A 20,026-nucleotide genomic window follows, 5' to 3' on the forward strand; every position below is an offset into this window, starting at 1 on the left:
AAAGTTTATTGTCGAAAACAAATTCACAATATTGTTAATGAAATGGAAAAATTCTGAAGAAAAATTATAATAGTAATAAGTTTAAACTTACCATGTGAATACTATCGCTTATGAATATATAATGGATATAATGTATTTCTAATTGAATTTAACTAAATTTACATTTGAAACCATTTGATTTAATAATCAGTCAAAAATAAAAAAGTAAATTTCTTTCATTTGCTCTCTTTTATCATTATATCCTTTTAAGTCTTTAAAACAAAGATGTAAACATTGATTATATTCACATTTTGGACGCTTTATAAAATGCATTCGATAAATTTTTTCCCCTCAGAAATCAACGAAGTAAAGCTAGCTGGGGATTGAAGTAAAAATACCTCATTAATTGGATTTTCTATGCAAATTTCAAGTTTTGGGATAGATCTCATGAAATAAGCTTTCAAAGTTTCGTAAAAGATGTACTGTGAAGTTGTAAAGCTAGATTGGAGAAAGAGTGAAAAAAAACCGTAACTTTTAGGTTATGTTGCTTTTTGTATTCTTGAAACTGAATTTAATTCGTCTCACTTGGATTTCTAAACTAAAACGTGCTTTCCTTGATGACACTTTCTTAATCCCAGATATTTTAATTATTCCGCTGCATTACTTTCAACACAATTAGCGCGTAGTTTTTTAAACCGACCCATTTTGGGTAGTAACATTTTTCGCCACCAGATGGCGTATCGCAGTTCATGTTTAGTAAAAGATGGATGTTTTGGACTAATTAAACGTAAAATTTTTTATTGGAGCAAAAAAAATTTGAAGTTTTTTCTTTTTATGTATGAAATTGCACTTACGATAATATCAGTCATTGATGTGTGATCTGTGAGAATTTCGTATCTGTTTATAAATTTATTTTAATAAAAACTATTAATAAATGCAAAGAAAAGTTATGCTTTACTAATTTTGATTTATTTTTGTTTCAATTCAAGGGGATTGAAATTTTTCCTATAAATGTACTTATACCTAATATTTATTTTGAGGTTAGGAATGTTATGCTCCTACCGCTTTTATACAAAATTTGTTAATTGTCTAATGTTTGATTTGAGGTACATTTTTAATAAAAAGCAGGAAACTATTATATAATTACTTTTTAATAGGGTAGCGGCGGGTTATGTGGCGCACATGTTATAAAAAGCACCGTTAAAAGTTAAATATTTTGAAAATTGTAATAAAATAATATAGAGCACGTAAATCAATATCTTATTTACCCAATGCGTATGATTAATATTGCATTCACGCCTATTAATGCAGTTAATTATCAAGTTTCACAAAAAGTATGTCTGCGCCAAGTTATCCTTTCTGGTTGGCTAATGTGGCGCGCTCTTCGTGCAATTTTGGAAAGGGAAGTAAAAGTTGTTTACTGAGTTCAATGCAATTAATTTTGGGTGAATGATGGGTTAAAATAATTACTTATGTATTGAAACACTACAACGTTCAGAAAATTCTAAAGAACAGATTCTACAAAGAGTTACAGCAATTAAAAGTCAAATATTGAACTTTTTCACTGCTTTTTGGTCACTTTAAAAATACACACATAACACCCAAAAATAACTTTTCATGATAAGAGTTGAGTGATTAGCTTTATTGATCAAATTTTTTCACTATACAAAACAGTACACATAAAAAATACAGAACAGTAAATACCTATCGCTAAAAATCAATCAATTTCTGTAAATGGGGGTGCGCCACATTAACCGCCGCTCCCCTATGTTTTTTTTATATATATAAATTAAAATTTATAAACAAGTGATGGTAAAAGATTTAAAAGGAATATGTTACTTGCAATAATTTATTTAAAATACAAATCCTAAAGTAAGAAAACATTCTATCAGTTTGCAGACTGTTTTGATAAAAATAGATTTTAAAACCTAAAAACGTAAACCATCTGCTCGCAGCGCATGCGCGGGTAGATACATTAGAAGTTATCGCGAACGTTTGACCTCGAATGATGCGTAAATATTTTCCATAAAATAGGCATTTTCGCAACATATAAGCTAATTATTAGTTGTGCAGGAAAATTTTGCAGGTCATAACTCATTTTCCGCCAAATGTGTAGATATGACTTTTTGAATTTGAGACGGCAGAATATTCTCTAACCTCTGACCGTTTTCTATCTGAAATTTGTAATTGAACGCTTTGCATGACCTTTGGTTCCCAAATTCAGAAGGTTGGAAGTATCCAGAAATTTGGCGTTTTGAAACTACATTCTTAAGGGTGTTGGAATTACACACGAAGTATTATTCAAAACTTGAATATATTTACACAATCGAAAAAATAGAATTTCTTTCGTACATTTTATGAACATGTTTATCATAACATGAAATTGATTGAATTCAAGTAACTTATTAACCAGTTAACTGGCAATGACGTATATTTACGCAGAAAAAATACGTAACAAGATTGGCAATAGCGCAAATGCGCGCACTTTGATTAACTCTTATAAAACTCAATGGAATTTGATGAAACTTCTTACCCCCTAGTTTTTTTGGTCGATGATTACGAATCTAAACTTGTTTGCTGGTACCAGGTTTGGTACACAACGTCTGAGTCCATCAGTCAACCATTTAAAGATGTGTGAATTTAATCTTTAGACGCGGTTTGATTTCTCATTTTAAAGTAACCTCTTCTGGGTTCTTTACTTGTTGGTAGATCGGCTTTACTTCCTGTGTATGGTGCGTTTGGTTGATTTAATGGCAATAATGCTGAGGGAATTGGTACGCAATCCACTAAGCAATTGACAAATTGCAATATTTCCGAACTCAACGGTGTATTTAAATACACGATTCCTTTTTCTATCTCGACTCCTCGAATTATTCCTAAAGCACACAAGTCCAAAAATAAAAAAGTAAAATAATCAACATAAATTATTATCAGTATCAATGGGGTTGTTGCATATTTTCAAATTTTTGTCCCCTAATAAAATTAAAAGAATATAAAAAAAGTACTTCATTCTGAGTGGCGCGGTTGTCCGGTTGGTGAGGCATTTAATATGGCCGCTAGCGATTAAATGTATAAACACTAAACATAACATATCGTATGGTTTATAACAGGAGGGTGCTTCCACTCTACTGCCCAATGTAAACAATTAGTTGAAAACGGCGCTAGTAGTAACTCTGGTCTAAAAAACAATGCAGTATGATAGGAAAAATACATAAATATTACAAAATAAATATTAAAAACCCTTTAAAATCATTTTTTCTTCATAGTGTAGAGACAGGTAGTAAATGAGACTTATTTACTTACTTATTATTCTGTTTAATATAAGAAAAAGCGGCATAATTGATATAATTAAAATGATCAAATTTACATGTATCTTCAGAACTTGTAAAAAAATAAATAAATAAATGAAAATAAAAATGGCCGAAAATATATCGCCGGTGCTAAAAAAAATATATATTTTGGTAAATGCTGAGAAAAAACCTCATTCCTATAAGCGCCGTGAAAAGAAACCTTACTCATGAAAAAAACGTGAAAAAACCTTATTTTTGAAAAAGCCGTGAAAAAAGACCATATTCGTTAAAAATTTTAATTTCACTGTTTATTCCATGAAAAAAACTATAATAATCATTTTGCCGTAAAAAAAGTATTATTGGTGGACTATGCAAAAAAATATACATAAATATCAAGTTAAAATCGTGTGTTCTACGCTGACACACAGTGGTCAAACATCGGAAAAAGGTGGCCAAAATTATAAAATGTTCATAAAATGGACCAACTTCGATTGCATACGAGTTTTTGAGGTCCCTGATTACGAATCCGATATAAAAAATTCCGAAAACAAAATGGTGGATCCAATATGGCGGACGCGTATGCTAAATAAACGTTCGATTCTTTTCAAAATTGGTATAACGGGATTTTGAAGGTTGCTGATTGCGTATCTGAATTCAGAAATGATAAATATTCAAATTCAAGATGGTGGATTCAAGATGTCGATTCCAAAATTTTGAAAAAAGAGATATACGAGCTTGAAAATATATACTCGGAGTTTTTGAGACGCTGCTTACGAATTTCAAGTTACTAAATTAAAATTAAAATTAGTCTATCAAATTTAGTTTACATTGATACGTAAATATTCGAAATCGTAGGTGAGATTTTAAATACTTTAATTTCAATACTGTATGCATTTATGGAATGTATGGATCACGCTAAGTAAGAGTAAATTTTTTAATTTTCATCAACATTTCAACCACAATTTATGTGTCACTGATGGCCATATGATATCTATTTTGAAGAATTACGAGAATCTAATCGTAGATCAGCAATCGTAATCAGCGACCCGAAAAACCCCTGAGTATCGATTTTAAAGCTCATATATATTCCTCTTTTTCAACATTTTGAAACCGCCATCTTGAATCTGCTATCTTGAAATTGAATATTTCAAAATTCTGACTTCAAATTCGTAATCAGCGATCCCAAAAAACCCCGAGTAAAAAGTTTCAAGCTCATATATCTCTTTATTCAAAATGTTGAAATCGCCATCTTGCATCCACCATCTTGAATTGAAATTTTCGAAATTCTCACTTCATATTCGTAATCAGCGACCCCAAAAACCCCCGAGTAAGAATTTTCAAGTAAATTCCCTGAATAAAAAATTACGTGCAACAAAGGGTTAATTTAAAAAATACAAGAATTGAATGTTAAATTATATATCATACTTTATTATTAATAAAATAATAAACCATTATAATTATAACAATAGGAAAAAGTAATTATTTACTTGAAGAAACGATGTGAAAAGATTTGCTTCCCGAGCGTTTTCATAAGTATTTTTTGATGATGCCTTCTTAATAAGTTACTTATCACGGTATTTTCATAAATAAGGTTTTTTTTCACAGCGTTTTAACAAAAAATATATTTTTTTTCATGGTGTTTTCACGAGTAAAATTTTTTTCTCACGGCGTTTCTTAAAAAGGGTTTCTTTTCGCGGTGTTTACTAAAATGTTTTTTACTACGGCCATTCAATGATGCGCGTTTTTTTCACAGTATTTATACAAGACGTGTTTTTTTAACAGCGTTTACCAATACGTATTTTTTTTTACAGTACTTACTGACATATATTTTTGTTCAACACATTTTATAGAGATGAGTTTTTTTTCATGGCGTTATGATAAGAAGTGTTTTTTTCACAGCAATATAACTTACGGGTTCATTCTCCTAAGCACCAGCGATATATTATTATCGAATTACACAATTTCCCAAATTTCAAATAACAAGATTTTTAATCGACATAAAATAAAACCCCGAATTTAAAAATGTCCGAAACTAAAATTTACCGACTTCGCGACTGTCTTATAAAATAAACGAATTATTAAATTCTCGCAAATATTTCAATTCCCGAAATTTAAAACAGCTAAACATAATTAATTTATTATTAATTTATGACCTATTCATGAAATTATGAATAAGGCAAACAATTTAATTTTATTCATTAATCAATAATTTATTAAATATTTTCGGCAATTTTAAATTTCGGCAAACCATTAACGAATATTTTTTATCTTTGCCAACACTCAAATTAATCGAAAATTATTTTTCAAAGGGTTATAATAAATCCTAGAAATCCTAGAAATTATAAAAAAATTTGTTTATTCTCTTGAAAACTTTTCAAATTATTTTAAAGCCCCTAAAGTTTAGCTTTGAAATCTTAAAAAATTTGAATTTCTAAAAATCTTTTAAAGTTTAAAACTCTTTTTGAATCTCTTCAATTCTACTAAATATTTCTTGAATTTACTTGATTTTTGACTTGATTTTTTATTTTTTAACCTTGAAAAATTGAAAATTGTTGCTTTAAAATCTTCTAAACTCTTTTACGAAAGTGTAGGAAATCGCTTGATATGTTTAAAAACCTTTTTTAATTTTCACTTAAAGTTCATTATTCAAAATAAAAAATTATTTCACATTTTCACCCAAATTTTTTATTCATTCTGCAAAATTAAAAAATTGCCTTCAAATCTTTCCGATTCTTCTTTGACAATTTTTGAAATCTTTTCATATCTTTTTAAAATAATCTCTTAGAATTAATTTTTCGAAATAAAAAATTATTTTAATTTTTCCCAGGAACCTGAAAAAATGTCTTTTATTTTCGTAAAACTTTACAAAATTCTCGAAAAATCTTTAAAAGATTCAATCATTCCTTAATCGTTCAAAAAATACTGAATATCTCTTAAACTTACTCAATTTTTTTCTAAAATTATGTAATATGGTAAAATTGCAAAATTTTGTTTTATAACCTTTTACACACTTTTTTAAAATTTATGGAAATAATTCAAAATTTTGTGTGATCTTTTTTTACCTTTCTCTTGAAATTCATTACAAAACAATTATTTAAAAATTGCCCATGAATCTTAAGAAATTTTTTTTAATTTTCTTAACACCCTGACAAAATTCAGTTTACCTAAAAAATTGGTAAGTCCTGAAAAATTAAACAAATTGTCTCAAAATATTCCATATTCTTTTTCCTTCACATTATGAAATCTTCAAAATTTAATATTATTATTTTAAAATAAAACATCAATCATATCTAGTCAAATCTTTCACACTTATAAAAAGCTTCTAACTTTTTATTTGTGATCTTCAGGTTCACTGAGTTCACTTTTGTAACCTGATTTACACCTCGGAGTGACACACGTCGACATAATTAATTAAATTAATTCTATTAAAAAAAAAACAATATTTACATAAATAAACCCACGCTCTTGACACATTTTTAACAGTTTTTAACGGCTCTAAATGATAAGTCATATAACCGTCAAAACAACTAGAACAAAGTTACTACTAGCGCCACCACATGGCCGTTTTCAACACATGGACTATTTTCAACACCCGGTGACGGGAGGCTGGTTTATAATTTCAAACATGTCTTGAAAGTAAAAAGAAGGGACTAAAATAGTTTCAAAATGCCTAGAATTTCACTAAAAATGGATTAGATTACACATACTTACTATAAAATTCAAGATTTAAAATTACTTACTACAAAATCATTTTCCCAGCAATATACGACAGATTTTTGATGAAATTTAGTATATTTTTTAGGTTTTATGTTTTAAGCAAAACTGTATGTTTTTAGTTAGAGTTGGTTAAGAGTGGTGTTTTTCAACAATTTTAAGTAAACAAATATCTCTGTTAGAAATTGAAATTGGAATTATCGCCAGCTATCTACTAGATACTTCGTTAGTCAACGAATTTATTCTGATTAGTTCGGCAGTTTTTCGGACGTGACGTTTCAAAATCACAGAGTTCTTGAATCGGGATTTCGATACTTTTCTTAAACATTTTTTTTCTCTCAAATAAAGTATTTAACCTTTTTTTTTAAATGTAGTACAATATTCATAATGTTATGCAGTATTAAAAAAATATATTACCTAAAATCGGCCCTATCCGACTCTAAAAAAGACGGCCGGTGTTTATTGCTATAAGGTTCTATGTGCGCAATTCCGCCGTATGGCGGCGCTTCTTGCACGTGGCCCTACTTCATCATAAAATCAAGTGGGGGAAACATAAAAAACAAAAAAATTTAAAAATTTAGCAAGTTTAATGATGATTCAATTCCAAAACCCATTATTTTTGCCAGTAAAATATTTCTAGAGTATTAATTACATGCATACAAGAATGGATAGAGTGAAATAAATTGTGAAATAATTATTTCTCAATTTACGTAATTTTCAGAAATAAGTGAAATTTAATTCATTTTATAGACTAATAATGACCTTAAATTGTTTTAAGTACATAGAATTTTGTTTTAAATTAGTTTTATTCCAAATTTGTTAAAAAAGGGAAATAATTAAATATAGAAAATGTGAAAAATATACATTTTTGTGTCTAGAAGACTAAACGATATACATATATTTGCATTTTTATAAATATATTGAATTCAGAGATAATTAAATGAGTAAAAAGTACTAGTATACAGACCTTTCGGCTATCCCTTAGAAAAAAGTAGTCTAGAAAAATCATTATAGGCCTATAATTATTTTCATATAATTAATTTCCTATAATTTTTGCATTTCTATATGACTACTTATAAAAATAATTTTTCGAATAATTATAGGAAAAATTGTAGGAAAATAATTAAAGAAATTATTAATGTTAACATATTGAAATAATTATAGCAAAAAGTATAAGATACCCATAGCTTTGAAGTTTCATTATACCCTCATTGTTAAACAAAGTTTCTTTAAATATGTCAATTTTCATCTACATTGTTTTTTTTTTCATAAAAGTATATAAAAATTATGTACATTTTGTCAGTAGTTCAAACCAAATTATTTGTTTATCCTTTCATCTATTTTTTGCAATAATTATTTTAACATTATTAATTTCTATAATTATTTTCCTGCAGTTTTTCCTATCATTATTCCAATCATTATTCCTGTAATCGCAAAAAAATTACACAGGAAATTCATTATAGGTATATAATGATTTCTACGACAAAAAAAAATCAGAAAACCAGATGTAAAATTTTATTTATCTTTCTTATTAATTGCTTCCTTATTTTTTTAAACAAAATCCTCCCGAGCGAAAAGGAATTTAAGTGAATAACAAATATAATCACTAAAGTTCTGAGTCGGTTATATTACTTTGAAAACGGTAACGAGAATGAGAATATTACCGAGAATATAACCGAGAAATAAATTATCTGAGAATTTATGAGAATCTCAGAATTTATTTTAATTAATAGAAAATTGCATTTTTTCATTAACTTTTCGGTTGAAAATTCAACTCTTTTTTTTTTAATTTTTCTTTTTCATTTTAAAGTTTAACTTCTTTAGCAGAAATTAAGTTTGTTTTATGAAAATGCAATTGTTTGATTAGAAATGAAGCTATTATATACTATTTTCTTGAAAATTTAACTATTTTGTAAAAAATTTACTTTTTGTTTAATATTTATATTTTGGTGTTGAAAAATAAAGTGAAATATTTTCTGAATGAAAGATTCACTCGTAAAAAAATGTTTTTTTATTACTGAGTTAACTGGATCTTTTTTGGATCAAAACTCAACTTTTTTTGTAAAGAAAATTCTTTTGCTTTACGATAAAATTCATATTTTTGGACAAAAATGCAACTATTAATTTTAAATGCTGATTAATTTTCAACGAAATAGATGAATTTGAACTAAAAAAGAAAAATTTCAACAAAAAAAAGAAATGACAGTTTGAAATACAAATTTTTTTATCTCAACTGATGAATTTTCAACATAAATGATGAATCTTCAACTGGAATAGTAGTTGGATTTTTGGCAAAAATGATGAGTTTTCAACTAAAACAATGAATCTTCAACTCAAATAGTTAAATTTTTAAACAAAAATTCACTAGAAAAAGATAAATTGTCAACCAAAACTGAAAAAATTACGTTTTAAGTTAAAAAATCAATTTTCAACCAAAAAAAAAAACGAATTTTGAACTAAAAAAGGTCATCATTTTATAATCAAAAATTGAATAAATAAATGCTGAGTTAAAAAACAATTCTTCAAGCAAAGAGATGAATTTTTAACTAAAATTATGAAATATTAAGCTGGAACAATAGTTACATTTTTAGTTCAAAAGAATAATAATTTTCACCTAAACCAAAAAAAAATTCAACAAAATACTTAAATTCACGGCAAAAAATTCCTTTTTACCAAAAGAAAAAAACAAGTTTTCAATAAAATAGTTTGTAGCAAAAGAGTTTAACTTTCAGCCAAGTAATTTTATTTCCGACCTGAAATATGAATTTTTGACTAAAATTATGATTATTTAATTAGAATGCTTACATTTTTAACTAAAAAGAAGAATTTTTAAACTAGGAGAATAAATTTCAAAAGAGAATTTACTGAGTTAACTGGAATATTTCTTGGATGAAAACTCAGCTTTTTTTGTAATAAAAAATCATAATTCAACTAATTTGTTTTAAAAATTTAGTTGAATCGCTTTGTCAGAAAATCAATTTTTTGTTCAAGATTTATATTTTAAGTTGAAAAGTGATCTCGTTGGTTAAACGCTTAATTATCTTGTTATAAATTAATGTTTTTTAATTGAAAATTCAACTACTTGGGTCAAAGTTAAGCTACATTGTGAAATTTTTTTTATTGAAGGCTTATGTCTGGTTGAAAAATTAACTGTTTAGTGGGAAATACTTCTTTTTTTTTGGTTTAGAATTAATTTTTTAACATAAAATATAACTTTTCCATTTTTGTAAGATAGATATTTTTTAATTAAAAATTCGCGTTTTATTGTTGTTGTTAAAAATAATTTTTTAGTTTGACATTTCCTTTTTCTGTGTAAAAATGCATCAGTTTCGTGGAAAATGAGTTTTTTGTTTAACAGTGATATTTTTTGTTTTAAAATTGAATTTTTATAAAGAAAATTTGTCTTCTGGTTTAAAGGCTCGATAATTTAGATAAACTTTTATTTCTTTTTTGAGTGAAATATCTTTATTTGTTGGAAATTCGTCATTTTGGTTGAATATTCAACTATTATGTTAAAAATTCCATTATTTTGTGGAAAATTCCAGTATTTGGTCAAAGAGTTATCTTTTAAAGTAGAAAAAACTTTTTTTTGTTTTAAATAAATTAATACATTTGAAAATCTTTAAGTATATGAAACACTGTAATTCCTGAATGTGTCTGAGCTAGAAAATAATGTATATTCAACCGCTGATATAACCTAATCAATAAAAATATTGTTAAAAATCATAAATTCTTAAATTCTCTTAAATTCTATCATATTCTCGGTTATATAACCTGAACTTAAATTCTCGGGAATTTAAGAACTCTAATAATCACCAGATGAGAAACGACCACAGCCGGAAAACGACAGTTATTTTTAGGTTAAAATTCGGAACACTGCAATCAAAACAATTCAAATTGAAAATTGTATCTCTTCATTCATTTTTTGAATTTTATTCGAATAAGGTATTATAAATATATTAGTTATAATTTATACATATCGATGTTATAACATTTCTCGCAGGATCATTCACTTCCCTTTTCCAGACAATATCATTGGGGAAAAAATGTTTCTCACAAAAAAACTGGCCGGCTGTTACTAAAAAATCTTCCCTATTTATTGCTTTCTGATATAAAGCAACTAAAGTTTGAAGCTCTTTGAAAAAATGCATTTTTTCGCTGTTATCACGACTCGAATGGTAGCCGGATTGACAGTTTAGAGCAATGCAATTCACCATATTTTTCTTTTTCTTGGCCCACTCAATTTAAAAAAAAAATTAAGCTTACATTTTATAAAATATTATATAAATATTATTGTTTTTCAGAAAATATCTCGTTTAGCGGCATTTTAAAGTTGGGGCACGTGCGAGAAGCGCCGCCAGGCGGTGATATTTCGCACATAGAAACTCATAAAAATAAGTTCCGAAATTTTTCTAGCTGAAATACGAAAAGTCGGATAGGGCTGCCTAAAATTCATGCGACGACCCCATTTGAAAATAATATGAAAACAATCATAGCTGTCACTCACCAAACCCGTAGCAGGTACTTAGTGGTGTTCTGACTAGAACTTGAGGCTTCTTGGCGCTCAAATGCCTATTTGATTTAACGGATACATCACATGGATCAAATCCGCAAAGAGCTACTATATTTCCGTTCATAGCTGCAAGTACATGCGTTAAAGGTACTCCAGTTTGTGTGAGGGATAAATATAAAGAAGATAAAGGCACCCTTAAAAAAATACAGTACATCTAATTATAATCACATAATTTAAATATTATTGATAATATAAATATTTATGAACACGTATACTCACATATGTGGCACCACGTCGTTAATACTTAGTGCTGTACAGTTATAGGACCTAAAATTCAGAGAAATTTTCTCTTAACTTTGAAATAAGAGGAATAAAAAGATAATAAGATTGAACTATAGAACTCACATGATGCTTTTACTCTTCTCTGTAATTTGACTGAGATAAGCAAGCATCACGAGATCTCGTTTCTGATAAGGTTCCATATTCCAGGCTTCACCATTGCTATGCTGCTCTTCAGCTTCCGAATTGATTTTAACTAGATCATAAGACAATTTCTTATGCTCATTGTCGCATTTGTCCCAAGTTATCCAAGAGAATTTCTAAAGAAAAAAACTGCAGTAGTTACTATAGTATGATCATTTACAGGTAGAGGCTAGACAAGGTGAAAGAATACCTGTTGCTGAACAATATTTCTGCTCAGACAATTATCAAAATTATTTTTTGGCTTTCTCGACATAATTTGTATGACACTGGTTGGATGGAAAAATTGGATAAGGGAAACAGCTATATTCCAGCCGATTCCTTTACAAAAACCCATTGTGTTGACTATAATCGGAAGATGCGATATTCTTGAGTCACTGTTTACAATTTGTGCCAATTTATACACACCCTCTAAATAACGGGTTACACAGTGAACTACGTTTACATCTCCAATATATAATTGATAATGGGGCGTTCGCAATTGCGTGAAATTAGGTCCCAAGATTGCCTTATCAATCAAATTCAAAGAAATACAACCGGACGGTGTGAATTCAGTTTGACCAGGATCCAAATTTATGAAAACAACAGTGCCAGACTTTGGCAAAATGCTGTTCACCAGATATCTTGAGAAAGTAGATTTGCCAACGTTCTTTCCACCAAAAATCAGATTAATCGATTTATGTTTACTCGAACACTCATCTAGAATCCTATCAACTACTTTTGTTTTCCATTCTGGATTGATTTTCAGCTGATTTCCTGCTTTGGAGTATCGAAAATTAGCTTGCAATGTTATTTCTGCTCTTTTCGGATCCGTCCAAGAGTAGAATGTTTGATCGTCCATTTTTGGGAATAATTTGAAGGAACAAAACGTGCTTATAAATTCTGTCATGTGGTTTGTCAAGTTTTCTAATAAAATAACAGCCCATCCAGGTTCGCACTGTTTAATATTCAACACCAAAGAACTTTTTATCTTCCGATTAATACCTTCGCCAACAAGAGTCTGCCAAAGCCTTTTTTCGTTGTATTCAGAGGGGCCATTTTCTGTCCCAATGCCGACAAAGCTCTGATTTCTTGGCGAAAAAACTTCTACAGGTGTTACTGTTGTTGAACTATTAAGCACCGCGCCATAAATTTGAATTGATCCATATAAAACTTGTACTTTGAGCTTCCCGCAAAACCAAAAAGTAGACTCTGGTTTCATTATGGCCAAAACTTTATTCCTGAGAGAATAAAACTGTGGCAATGTCAGGTTCTTTTTTTCAATATTTCCAAATTCTGGAGCTAGTGAAATAACGTCATCTTCCATTTCTTCGAAAGCACTTGAATCGTTTAATTTTAATTGCGATAAAGCACAAGGACTTGAAACTTCCGACGCTGAAAGTTAATATTTCTTTTTAATCCTATCGGTACACAGGGTTTCATCAATCTTTATCTAAACAGAATCATTGTTGAATTTACATACCAAACTGATTAGGATTCGCTTCAGACATGGAGTCTACTATTATATCTTGGCTGCTTTCATTTGAATTTGAAACAAGTGGTTTTATTTTACCAGCAAAAGAATTTAAATTATCTTCTACAACAATTGGGGCCTTTAAATTATTATCAACATTACAGCTCTTATAAGGATAAGTCGTGCGAGAATAAAAAGTTTTCTCCGCGTTATTTGCATTTGCTGTCACATTTCCCAGATCTGCAGGGAAACGAAAAAAAATGTTTTACAACCATGGATACAGTCTTTTAACGAAAAGTACTCTGCTATTTTCTTACTGTTAGGAAATTTGTTGAACTTGAAAGCTGGTCGTAAATTAATGCCCGTTATAATGTTCGCATTATCTACTTCCTTTGTCAGTAGAGATACGGACTTTTTCGAAGGTTTATCTTCTTCTACGTCATATTTCTCTGCGTTCTTTGACTTTTCCATCTTTTTGAGCCGTTTATGCATTTATTTATAAAATAAATCAAAACATGAAGTTTGTATCGTTCAATGTTTGCATCGGTTATTCAAACGTTTGAAACTGTAAAAATTAAGAAAAGCTCCCGCAATAAAAAACATTGCAATTGAAAATGATTCGCCCGGAATTTGGGCGGATATTTCACATCAATTTCGTTTGGCGTTTTGGAATCTTTTTCTTCAAGGATTTCAGACGGTTTCGGGCAATTTTAGAAGTGCATGAGTTCACACACTATTTACATGAATTGTTGCTTAATAATATATTAATGACTTTTTATCAATAACTTCAATAAGACTTAAAAAATAATGAGACAGTTCTTTAAATTTTAACGCTGGTATCAAAATATTCAATGCACAAGACTTTAAATTCTTTCCAAATTTCATGGCTTACATTCAATAGACTTTGAGGTTTACCATTCTAATATATTATTTGTTGAATGGATTAATGGATTCAATTTTTCTTATTTCATGAATTCAAAAACAATTCCAGAATCAAGAAGTAACTTAATTTTTTAAAAATTAGATTCGCATTTCTTCTTTCACGATTATTGTTCAAAACCTTCAATTAATTTTACTTTTTTTTATATCCTACGCATATATTTAATTAATAATATTTATAATTATATAGGTTTTTCTTTTGTTTATATCGTTCTACCCCTTTTGGCTTCAAGGCAATTTTATCCTCGTATTTATTTAAAAAAAAAAAGAAAAACCATCGACATTGGTTCCGATGTAAGAAAAAAAATCGACTAAATCAAAATAATTTAAATCGGAGAATTTAATAAAGCCTATTCAGGACAATTTGAATAATTTAAAACAGCCACCATATTGGAAAGTAGGTATTTCACATCGTGACGTCATCAGTCAGGTTGGCCACACGTCGAGAGCCAAGCAATGTTACCAATTGCAGGAGACAAAAATTAATTTTTGTAATAACTTGAAAAAAAAATGATTTGTTACCATCAGTGTATCCAGATCCTATTTGCTGTTTTTCCAAATCAACTCAATTAAATAATAAAATTAATTATAATTTTGCAACGTTCTTGTTATTTAATTGAGAAACTTTTGAAAACTAAAAAATAATATCCAAATACACTTGTGGTGAAAAATAATTTTTTCCCCAAATTATTAAAAAAATTAAGTTTCATACCATTCTATTGGTATTATTGTTTGGCCATCGGCGAGCAGATATCTTGGATTTTCCCCACCCAACCTGAAGTATCTACATCTGGTGCCGAAAATTGGATTCATTTTAATTTTTAAATAAGTGATTGTACAATGGTTTTGTTTAGTTAAAAACAATTATTGAACAGTAAACATAATTCTATATCTAAAACAAGGCTTTTAAAGGTACAATCTCCATTTTATATAGTGAAAGAACATATTTCTTGTCATAAATTTGGTTCTTAAAAAAAAATACTATTATTTTCATTGTAATGTAAGTTTCAATGTATTATAAGCTTCAATAAATTTTTATTAATGTGTAACGAATAATTTTATCCAGTATATGAAAATAATTTAAATAATTACTTTGAGTTTATGATTGTTTCGAAATAAGTTAATTTAACCCTATGTGTTAAAATTTACAATAATTAGTACAATTATTTGTTTTTTTGTTGTTAGAAAAACATTTTTGTTTGCACTTTATTTTTTGAATAACATGGAAAAAATGTTTGAACGAGCGTATTTAGATATTATTTCATTTTTTTGAAGATATATATTTGATAAATAGAAAGTATGGAATATCGAAAAACATGGAATAGCTTTAAAAAAATAGAGATATCAGTTAATTAAATGTTTCACTGGACAATAAACTGCATTCAATTATAAAAGGTTTAAATTCCTAACATTTAAATTCAAAATATTTCATTTGCAACAAAATAGATGAATTTGTAGCCATATATTTTAATTTACAAATCAAAATATAAATTTTCAAGCAGAAAGATACATTTTCTACAAAAAAAGTTGAATTTCCTACAAAATTGTGAATTTTCAATTAAAAGTAACACCTTAAGCATGTAGTTCACCTTGTAAATAAATAGTTCAATTTTCAAATAAACAAAAAAAAGAAAATTTTTAACATTTAAATAAAAAATATATCATTTTCATCAAAATAGGTGCACTTTTAACCAAATATTTCAATTTCCAAACAAAAAGATAAATTTTCAAGTAAGAAAATATGTTTTTTAACAATAAAGTTGAAGTCCGAACAAAATAGTTTAATGTTTAATAAAACAGTTACATTTCCAAACGAAAAAATGAATTTCCAACTAAAATTATGAATTTTCAATTTAAAAAAAATCATTAACCAAGTAGATCAGCTTATAGCTAAGTAGTTGAATTTCCAAACAAAAAAGACGAATTTTCAAAGAAAATGTAATAGTTCATATATAAACAAACAAATATTGTCACATGTTCTTAATCAAAAACAGTTTAATTCAACTACAAAAGATTAATTATTTCAAAATAGCTAATTAATAGCTAGAATTTAGTCAATAATTGATATAAATAAAATTTATAACTGCTTCAAATTTAGAGAAAACTTAACAGTTGCATTTTTAACAAAAAAAAAAAATTAAACCAAAGAAATGAATTTTCAAAACAAAAAGAAGAATATTAAACAAGAGAGCAGTTTTCAACCTAAAACGATTCCTCAATTAGGAAATAACAAAAATTTCAATCAATTTGTTAAATTTTCAAGCCAAAGAGAATTTTATACAAAACAGTCGTCTTTTTACCCGAGAATATGAATTTTGAATAAAAATATTGATTTTCAACGAAATAGTTGAATATTTAACCAAACAGAAATAGATGAGTTTTATGCCAAGAAGATAATTTTGAATTACATGACACATTTTCAATTTATATGTTAAAACTTCAACTGAAATGGTGTATCTCCCACCAAAAAATTAATTTTGAACAAAATAGTTTAACTTTTAATCAAAAAGTTGAATTTTAAAATAAAAAAATATGGATCCTCAACAAAAATAGATGAATGTTCAACCAAACAGTTGCATTTTTAACCAAAATAAATTGTTCAAGAAAGTAAATAAAAGTGGCCTAAATTGTGGAATTTTCAAGTTCAAAAGACGAATTTTTAAAAAGCGTTTGAATTTTTCAGCAAACAATTGAATTTTCGACCAATAAAGTTGAATTTTCAATAAAAAAAAGATTTCTTAACCCAATAATTAAATTTTGTACCAAAAAAGATTAATACCCAGCAAAAAATATAATAATAAACTTTCCAACCAATAACAGTTATATTTTTTATTGATTTCAATTAATTCAGTTAGCATTTAAGTGGTAAACAACAACAACAAATTGAAAAGAGGAGAAAGTGGAAGCCCGCGGTAAATTTATAAGATTTTTCAATACTTTAAAAATATTAGCTTCGAAAGCTGGGATTCTCGCTTTAAAAATAAAGCCAATTTTTCTGTTGATATTAAATTACGTTTAATGCTCAATGAAATTTTTTTGCAATACAAATTTTCCGATTTTAATATTTGAAACTTTAAAATGTATAAAAATTAATTTTTTTTCATAAATTTCCATGAATCTTCCTTTAAAAATAATATCCAAATACACGTATCGTAAAAAACATATTGCTTGTAAGTTAATACAAGAAATTTAGTTTCATACAATTGTTATTGTTCTTTTTCCCTCGGCTCGCAGACCGTAATTGCATCAAATTGTTTTGAAATTATCTGATATTACATAACCTCAAAAAATAAAAAAATTTCGAGCAGCTAAAGTTGTATAATTCCGAAGATATTTTAAAGATTTAATTCAAAATTTCCCATAAAAATCAACCGATTTCAATTGTCAAAATGTTATTCTACAATCTACACCATAAACAGGGTACTTGACACAAGCCTTCTTATGATAACATGCGTATTTATAAGGTTATATCCAATAACAAGTTTATTGTTCTGAATTTTAGGCATGTCAAAAGTATAAGCACAATTTAACAACATCGACAATTTAAATTCAGACTTTGAGAATTAATAATATCAATAAATACATATATCAAACCGATAAATAAATAACTATCTTATGCTGAATACTCACATGAATATACATGCACGTATCCTATAAAACGATACTCGCTTCAAGCAGTTTAGATGGATAAACTATAAACGTGATAAATAAATATAAACGTGGTGTATAAACATCCATACCATAAACACATGTCTTTGGTCAAAGATATATAAAAATCCCAGGTAAATTTCTTACACCACACACCAGGTGCTCCCAATTTGGCTCCCCAGCTGCACTACGCATGCGTCGCACAAGCAGCCTAATTGGATGTTAATCACACGGTTATTTGAAAGGATTAAATATGAAAATCAATTATTTACAATATAAATACAATATGAAGAACCTAAAAAAATTATGATAAATTATTTGAAATGTACATTGATGAAAAAAGTTATTCCTACCTTTGAATTTAAAATCAATAATTTATTTATAAAGAGAAAAATCAAATAGTTATTTTATTTATCATATGTACTAAAAAGATTTAGTGCCCTTGGATCGGTCAGTCACGCGTTACTTGAGATTATCTGCGTAAAGTCTGTATTTTATATTACATAAATGTAAAATACGTAACCATGAAAATTACAAGTATTTTACTTTCGCATCCCTTTGTGCCTCGCTGGTGGTGCCTCAATGATCTTCGTATGAAACTAAAATTTCTACAGAAGTCAATACGTGCACATACGAAAGAAAGAGACAGAATGTAAGGAATAATCCTTCGTCTCTTTCTTATGACGCACTCGCAGATGTTTTTAGCCAGGAATATTCAAACGCCATTTTGGTTCCTGTACAGTTTGCGGGAAACATTGCGATAAGCATGTCGTATAATTTAATTGAAATTAAGTTTAGAATATAAGAAAAATGGTCTGCTGCAGTGTTCCGTTTTGTAAAAATAGAAGCGAGAATGGATTTAAACTTTACCGTTTTCCACTAGGATGAAGAGAAAGACTGTCAAATGTGGATCATAAATTGTAGAAGCGAAAAATGGAAACAAAATTAAAATTCAAGATTATGCGAAGTAATTGCTCATATTTATGACTATAACGATATAATTCAAATATACGGCGTCTGAAGATTACGTTTATATGTAATTAAATTGCTTTTGAGGGTTTTTATGATTTATTAAAGCGAAATGAGATCCAGAAGAAAGTAAGATTAGGAACCCATTTTTCTACAGAACGACGCAAGTTAACCCACGCAAATAAAAAAGACGTTTGATGTAAAATATAAATAGCTTTCATATTAAACTCTTGGAAATGTTTGACTATTAATGTTTGACTTAAAGCCTTTTATTATTTGTTCCTATTTATTTCATAAATCATATGATTATAATTTTGGCATACACCTATTTGTAAACTGAGTAAAATTTCGTTCACAATCATAATTTTTACAAGAACTATGTTTTGGCAAATGTGTGGGTTGAAAAATCATAAAGTCTAATTTAAATATTTCATATATTAGGTCACATGTAATTTTATTTATAATTTATGTTTTAATAACGATGCTTTCGTATAATTTTAAAATAAATAATCTATATCATGTAAATGTATGTATATAATTCGATTTCAAGTTAGCGATTTTGAATTTGTCAGGGGACCAAAATGGCAGCTTGCATATTCCCATCTAATATAGTACCTTATCGCAGGTACAAGCAGGTTTGGTAACGTATAATACTCTACGTCTTATACGTGGATTTCTACGCGTATATTACTACGTATATTACTGAAATGAAAACTTTCAGGGCGCATGCGCCAATTCTGAAAAATACTTAAAATAATCTATTTTTCTTTATGTAAGTCGTAGTTGCCGTTTTCACTTTTCAACTTTTTCTTACAGTAAATAGTAAAAAATGTGTCGAGTGGGTGTAAACTCTAAAGGAACAATGTGGGACCAATTGTCCTACAAACTCATAAAAGTCGAGAAAGGAAAAAAGGCTGCTTGGTGCATCATTTGTGATAGTGTAATTCATAATACTGCAGAATCTAGAATTTTGGATAATTTTTCAGAGGAAAGTAAATTTTCATAAATATTAGAGAAAACAGCTTTAGGCCGACCCTGCAT

At 28.0% G+C, this 20,026-nt stretch overlaps 1 protein-coding gene across 1 annotated transcript; it reads right to left on the reverse strand.

The window, feature by feature from the left end:
- Positions 1-1,844: 1,844 nt before the first annotated feature.
- On the reverse strand, positions 1,845-18,118 carry LOC117171877 (polynucleotide 5'-hydroxyl-kinase NOL9). Its single transcript, XM_033359517.1, has 8 exons — positions 17,999-18,118; positions 13,747-13,994; positions 13,439-13,669; positions 12,170-13,350; positions 11,902-12,095; positions 11,776-11,823; positions 11,491-11,690; positions 1,845-2,855 (listed from the first exon to the last, which is right to left on the reverse strand). The coding sequence occupies exons 2-8, from the start codon at positions 13,919-13,921 to the stop codon at positions 2,620-2,622; spliced, it is 2,265 nt and encodes a 754-aa protein (XP_033215408.1). The 5' UTR covers positions 13,922-13,994; positions 17,999-18,118; the 3' UTR covers positions 1,845-2,619.
- Between the last annotated feature and the right edge of the window lie 1,908 nt (positions 18,119-20,026).

This window comes from Belonocnema kinseyi, chromosome 4, assembly GCF_010883055.1.
Source record: "Belonocnema kinseyi isolate 2016_QV_RU_SX_M_011 chromosome 4, B_treatae_v1, whole genome shotgun sequence".
Lineage (NCBI taxonomy): Eukaryota > Metazoa > Arthropoda > Insecta > Hymenoptera > Cynipidae > Belonocnema > Belonocnema kinseyi.

Coding starts and splice junctions, on each gene's coding strand:
- LOC117171877 (XM_033359517.1), bottom strand. CDS start 13,921: ATGCATAAACGGCTCAAAAAGATGGAAAAGTCAAAGAACGCAGAGAAA. Junction 11,824..11,901: donor GAGAAGAGTAAAAGCATCAT/GTGAGTTCTATA, acceptor TCTGAATTTTAG/GTCCTATAACTGTACAGCAC. Junction 2,856..11,490: donor AAGTACCTGCTACGGGTTTG/GTGAGTGACAGC, acceptor TGTGTGCTTTAG/GAATAATTCGAGGAGTCGAG.